Here is a 7365-nt window from a genome sequence, read left to right on the forward strand (position 1 = left end):
CAACTGGGACAACACATCTATCCTAGGACAGGTTAACTGAGACATGGACAGGAATTCCTAGAGGCCTGGCATTCAAACCGGAACTCTATCAATAAACACATCGATTTGGGCCCCATTTACCACCCCCTGAGAAAAAGAACCCAGAAATAATATCACCCACCAAAACAGACCAAGATACATCAACAGAAAGCAGGACAGAACACCAGCGCTTCACCAGAGGCTATCTGATGATGTTGCCTAGCATGGTGACGAAGTGTCTGAAAACATACCCTTGACCTGAAGGATGACCCATTTCTTTCCCGAAAGAACATTCATCAACCAGATAGGTTTTTCCAACAATCAGCAATGGTTTCATAGTCATCATTAGATTCTTAATGCCAGATTGTTTATTAAATTCACATTGCACTATCTGCCATGGCAGGCTTCGAACCCAGGTCCCCAGAACATTGCCTGAGTTTCTGGATTATTAGTCTAATAATAATACCGCTAGGCCATTGCCTCCTGATCTAATGAATTGATTTTTAGCTGAAGAAGCACATGGTTGACAAGTGGGTATGAGAAAAGTGTGAATAACTACTGAGTACAATTCAGAATAAAGTTAATTGTTTATCGTAGCTTGAATCCTACAGTGTGGAGTTGTTTACTTGAAATGCATCTGTGTTTCCAAATGCCAAATAGTCCTGAAAGACCATAGGTATGAAAATCATTTTACTTTAATCCATTTTTGCTTCATGTTTGCATCATTCTCAATCTCTAACAATAAATAGGAGACTTGTACAGATGTGTGAAGTAGCAATCTAGATTGATGGGACCTATATTAGATTTCTTTTTCTCTTGCTGTCTTCTCGATCCCTCTCCCCACTGCATAACTAGCTATCAACTTTTTGTTCTCTTTTCCCATAATCCCCTAAGTGACCATCTAGGCTGCAACAACTTAGTGCATCTTCATCTGGTAACATAGGCATTTTGGTACTCACCTTTCGATCACTTAGCAAAGAAATTGCTTTCTTACAAGTATATTGGCATGTTCTAGACTGAAATATGGTTCATTTGTCGATCCAAAATCAAATCATACTGTTAAAATATTTAATTATTTACTGTCTGGATTTGAAACTTGGTTGTCTGCAATTTGTTTTCACTCAAATAGTTCACTTATGAATGCATGCTTGCTAACTTTCAGGGCCTGTTGAATATGCATTTCCTTTTGATTAGCAGAGCACAAATTAATTTCTTGCTTTCTTCACTTAAGGCATATGGCCAAAGATCAAAAGAATCCATCAATATACTTACTTCATGAATTGTTAAGTATACAATGTTCAGCAATGCTGGTGTTGTTCCACTTTGTACTATTTGACCTTCTTTTAATTCCTATTTTAGGTTTGCATCAAAGGGAATACTCTCAGCCATTCGTCCAACTACCCATTAAATAATACCAAAGTATATAGAGATAAGAATAGTGCTGACTTCTCAGTCCATTAATGTACCCCATCCTCTAATGCTGAGCCACACAGACCTGTGAATTCCAGATAGGTTTTTAATCATTGGAACACTCCAATTGCATCAGAAATGGAAAGACAAAGTCAGCCAAATAACCAGCGGCTGCTCGCTGTCTAGTCATCTACGCTAGAATTGATCTGCCAAACCAGCCCAAGTGAGAGAGCCCAACAATCACTCATGCAAACTGTTCGCACTCCTCATTCTATATTTTATTTAATTATTGGAGGGGTATGGGTGTCAGTGGCAAGGCCTGCATTTTTTTTTGCCTACCCCTAATTACTGGATGGCTTGCTAGACCCTTTTGGAGGACAATTAAAAGTCATTTACATTGCTGTTGATCTGAAGTCACACATAGGCCAGACTAGGTAAGGACAGCGATTTCCTTCCCTAAAGGACACTAGAGAAACAAGTGGCTTTTTACAACAGCTGATCGCTCTACAGTCATCATTTCTTAGATTTTATTAATTGGATTGAAATTCCATCAGCTTCCATGATTTGACTAGAGCATTAGCTCGGGTTTCCGGATTACTAATCCAGTGACATCATCACTGGGCGACCATCTCCTCGATATCTACAAATAAAATCCAGAAAAGAAAGCGAGAAAAACTGCCCTATGGAAAAAATATTGACATTGGTTTTCTGTTTAGTTGTACACAGAATGATCAGTATATTATCGAAAGGTGCAATTTGGAATGAGTTTTGATCAATGAGCCAATAATCTTTTGTCATCAAAAGTATTCAGTATTATAACTTCTAACATTATGATCCCTTTTGATCATTGCTACTTTAGGAGTCATCAAAAGCAGTCAAATGCCATTCTAGTTTCTTAAATTTGCCATCATAAGATATTAGAAGTAATCATTAAGATTTAGTGTGAGTTGGGTGAGCTGGACTGGGGCTAGAACCATAGTCAACCTCCAACAAGTGCAGCACCTATTGGGCAAAGGCTGTGTAGCCCATCTGTTGGCTCAGAGCAGTACAGGAAGCTCCTAGGGATGTCACATATGGTGCCATCCTGTCCTTAACTCAGAGTTCAGGCAGGTTTTTTCTTTGCTGTCCTAGTTCTTTATCATCTCCTCCTCTCCCATCCCATTGTTACTTTTCTTCCTCTGCATCCACTGTTGTCTCAATCACCTCCATAGCTGTTGCTAACTATGTTGTCTCCACCTTCAGCCTGGCAATAACCGCCCTCCAGCCTCAGGTCTCAACAGCTTCACCTGACCTCCATGCTCAGGCCTACTGCGCCTGACCTGATCCATCTGTCTGGGCTTGTCACCAAACTTTGGACAAACCACACTTCATTCTTGGGGGTTTTTTTCCTTCCATTATTGGAAAAAAAACCCAAGCATGAAGAGTAGAGGAGGGGTGACAGAAGGACAACATGCTGGCATCAGGGAATGATGGCAGTGACTATATTCTCCCACTTTCCATTTGCATTGTCACAGGAGATCAACTATTATAAAACGTAACCATCACCCTCTTCTGATATATTCTATAACATTAGATTTCCCAGTGCATTTTTAAAATTTATTTTAGGAGGCTGTAAGAGAAATAGGTTGCCCTCATCAAATTGAAACTCATTTTGACAATGAAATTAAATGATAATTAAGATCAGACTATAACACTAATCTTTTCTATCATTTGTACTCTGAATTAACATTAAACATCTCACTTCAGGTATAGATTGTCCATCCTCCTCTGTATTGTATGACCCAATTTTCATCCAGAAATATTCCTCAACAAAATCTAATAATTCAACATCTAATGGGCCAATTTGACGTTTCTGTTTTCCGTACGGTGACTCATACAGAAATGGAATTAATGCTTGCTTAGGGATACTTACAGGTTTATTTAAGCTTATGAAAAACTGTTTTGGAATAGTTCAAACTCATTTCATTTAAACTGGCTTTAATTTCATCAACTCTCCTGTGTTAAAATCCAAATCTCATGGCAGAAAATATACATCTATCCTCAACAGATTGACAGTTATATGGATATGATTTTAAAAATTGAAAATCCTGCTCTATTTCAAACTTCAATGTAAACTAATGAGATAGTGTGTTGGATAATTCTGCACATAGTTTGCTCTGAATATAAACCTGTTAGGAGAAGTAAAATAGCATAGAATCACAACAAGAAAATCAAATTTAAGTATGTGCATACTGAGGCCTGTTTTAAATACATTTTAAGTTTTTTTAATGTATTTGTAAACCTTGCAAATTAACAGTGGGTTTTTATGGGTACAATTTTAAATGTCTTTGAATTATTTCATTGGAGATGTATTTTATTTTATTGCAGCACTACTTATCTAACAGAAGATCAGCTGGAATCTGTATTGGACGTTGTGCAACAGGAAGTACTTGTTGTGAAGCAGAAGCTGGATGAGGTCATGGATCAAGAGAAGAAACTAATTCATTGCAAATTGATCAGTGAGAGACGAGAGCACATTTTCAAAAAAGTAAATGAACTGCAATTCTGTCCTTTCCAATTCCTATGCATATTTATGTCTGACAGAACATAGCTGAGCTGAAATAAAAAATGGAATTTGGAGAACAAAAATGAACGTGAGAGAAAGTACTGCGTGGAACCTTAAAAAATGAAGCGGTCATCCTTACAAGCTGCATGCTAATAGTCTTGAGAGAAACATATAAATCAAATTTTACTTCAGCCTTCTAAATTGTTTTGAACTATGTTACAGAACAGAGATCAGTGCATCAGTTCTTTGGCAACTGCCTGTTGTTAATATCACCTTTTTGCCAATAATTTCCAAGCACCCAGTTCTCCTAATCTTCTACTATATTCTTGAACTGTGGAGAAACCACGTCAGGCTATTCTACTGGGGACCTGCTAAATTAATAGTTGGAGATCTAGGAAAGTCTTCCCCACCACCTCCCATTGAAGTTCTCCCCTGTAATTAACAAAAAAAAGAGCAGTCCAGAGGCTCAGTGGTTAGCACTGCTGCCTCACAGCGCCAGGGACCTTCGTTCAATTCCAGTGTCAGGCAACTGTCTGTGTGGGATTTGCACATTCTCCCCATGTCTGTGTGGGTTTGCTCTGGTTTCCTTCCACGATCCAAAGATGTGCAGGTTAGATGAATTGGCTGTGCTAAATTGCCCATTGTGTTCAGGGGTGTGTAGGTTAGATGCGTTAGTTAGGGGTAAATGTAGAGTATTAGGGTAGAAGAATGGGTCTGGGTGAGTTACTCTTCAGAGGGTCAGTGTGGACGTGTTAGGCCGACAGGCCTGTTTCCACACTGTAGGGATTCTATCATTCTATGAGAAATGTGAACAAGCAATACCTTTATTTTAGAATATTGGCTGAATTTGCTGTAAAAGTAGATCAAGATACCAAAAAGCAGGATTTCTGTTTCTTTATATAAATTGTAAATACTCCAGCAGTGATAAAATGTGAATATTTGGGTAGGGGTTGGAGCTGACAAAGTTGGAGCAATGAGAGTAGTTATGGCAGATGCTAAATTGTACTTCAAGCTGAAATTGAACCATGTTATACTCCCATTGCTATTAGATCTGCTGATGTGTTAAGAAACTCATCAGAGGGGGGAATTTGAAGCATTTGTCACAGTATTTCATGCCAGAACTCATGACCTGAATAGATATACTTTGCTAGGTTTTATGGAAAAGCAAAATAACAGATTGATCAAAGCCGTCAGGAAACCACTTGGGAATGTTGAGAGCTGAATTGTTTCTTTGCAGTTGCACTGTTTTTCTAACTAACTCCACTTTGCATTTATACTAGTGAATCACTTTGGTGAGTTGTCCGTTAAAGTAATAGAATGTCTTGGTACATTAGATAATCACAGACATTTTCTCCAGTGGCCATTTGGTAACTACCTTGCAACATGTTGAAGGTTAGAGTTTTACTGAGGCATAACCACCTAGAGAAGGAAAGTCAATGTCCAGCTGATGGACTAAGATGGAGCCCACCCCACAACCATATGGTGCCTGTGGGTTGACTAAAGTGGTGAGACTCCTGTTCCTCAGTAGGTATTGGCCAGCAGCTCCAATAGTTACAGCAGCACTAAGAGTTTAATAATGGCCACATTTGGAACTATGAGGAGGTCCCGATGGATTTTGGAGTGGGGTAAGTCAGAGGTATTGGATGGGGTGGGTTTGACCACTTTGAGGAAAGGGTTGGGAGATTGGGCTCTGACCAACAGGCACATAGGGAAGAAGGAGAGTTTGCCTTTTAAGTGTGACCAGCACCCACCTGAAGATGGTACATTCCATCTGACCTCCTCTTCCCCCTTTAAAACCTTTCGTTCAAGAAATAGGACTGTCCACTTCTGCCCAAGTGTCCACACCATCCATACATTAGTATTTAGGTGAAAGTGAGGACTGCAGATGCTGGAGATCAGAGTTGAGAGTATGGTGCTGGAAAAGCACAGCAGGTCAGGCAGCATCCGAGGAGCAGGAGAATCAACAGGGCTTATGCCTGAAATGTCGATTCTCCTGCTCCTTGGATGCCGCCTGACATGCTGTGCCTTTCCAGCACCACACTCACGATACATTTGGTATGTGCAGCATTGCAGTCAGGATAATAGATTTTCTAACAAGCCTAATTACCTTTAATTATTGATTTAACTACATTTTGCAGGCTCGTACCTTGGTATTTTGCTCACCTCCTGGACTATTACCTGAATGAGTTCAAGAGTGAGTGGGAAGGGTGTGGTTAGGCAGCTTACATATATTTTACATGTTCTGCCACTCCAAACGTGCAACTTTGGGTCATGCAAAGTTTAAATCCATCAACCTCACATAAAACAATTGTGGTGCTAAAACAGTCTGTTGTGGAATCTCTCTGGTGAGGAAGAGAAAAATCAGACTGATTAAGAGATGTGAATCCTAACCACAAGATCTAGCAGGGAGCGATATTTCGATTTTTGGAAATTTTTTGTACATTCAATTGACCAATTAAACTGACCTGTACAATTATTCACTCCTTTCGGTTTCAATTGTTTCCAACTTTGTTTTCGGAGAAGTTTTCCTCTCAGTTCCCACTCCACGTGCACCCACATGGATTTCCTGACAATTGGAAAACCTAGCCAAGCAGTCTAATAAGGTAAAGTGAATATGAGGCTGTCACATTTAAGCCCATCTTACTTCCACCATTGGAACTGGAAGTGTGTGTATGAGAAATGAAAACTTTTCTTTTAACATTTAACAATTCCCATCTTTCAGCATGAAAATTGCCCCCATTGTTTCAGTAAACAAGAACATTAGAGATTAATTTTAAATTGTCCTCTCAGAAAAAATGAACATTATTTTTAAAAAATCTAAAACAAGTTGTAGGTTGGTTTCATGTTAGGTAAAGATGGGTTTTAGCTCTGTGGAGAATTGGATACCATATATTGTTGTGACTCACATGTGAATAATGGTGAACTGGGGTGAGATAGTAAAAGGTCATTTACATCTGTGGAATCAGAGCCCAACATACCCTGATTTTGAAATCGTTGTGGTTCTGTTCGCCGAGCTGGGAATTTGTGTTGCAGACGTTTCGTCCCCTGTCTAGGTGACATCCTCAGTGCTTGGGAGCCTCCTGTGAAGCGCTTCTGTGATGTTTCCTCCGGCGTTTATAGTGATTTGTATCTGCTGCTTCCGGTTGTCAGTTCCAGCTGTCCGCTGCAGTGGCCGCTATCTTGGGTCCAGGTCGATGTGCTTATTGATTAAATCTGTGGATGAATGCCATGCCTCTAGGAATTCCCTGGCTGTTCTCTGTTTGGCCTGTCCTATAATAGTAGTGTTGTCCCAGTCGAATTCATGTTGCTTGTCATCTGCGTGTCTGGCTACTAAGGATAGCTGGTCGTGTCGTTTCGTGGCTAGTTGGTGTTCATGAATGCGGATCGTTAGC

At 39.8% G+C, this 7365-nt stretch overlaps 1 protein-coding gene across 1 annotated transcript in view; it reads left to right on the forward strand.

The window, feature by feature from the left end:
* LOC122539417 (limbin-like) overlaps positions 1-7365 on the forward strand; it is a 173184-nt gene that overhangs the window by 80905 nt on the left and 84914 nt on the right. Inside the window, exon 13 of the mRNA XM_043674234.1 lies at positions 3796-3955. Within this exon, the coding sequence (XP_043530169.1) occupies positions 3796-3955 (160 nt within the window). The remainder of the gene's footprint in view (positions 1-3795; positions 3956-7365) is intronic.

The sequence above is a fragment of the Chiloscyllium plagiosum genome, chromosome 32, assembly GCF_004010195.1.
Source record: "Chiloscyllium plagiosum isolate BGI_BamShark_2017 chromosome 32, ASM401019v2, whole genome shotgun sequence".
In the NCBI taxonomy this organism is placed as follows: Eukaryota; Metazoa; Chordata; class Chondrichthyes; order Orectolobiformes; family Hemiscylliidae; genus Chiloscyllium; species Chiloscyllium plagiosum.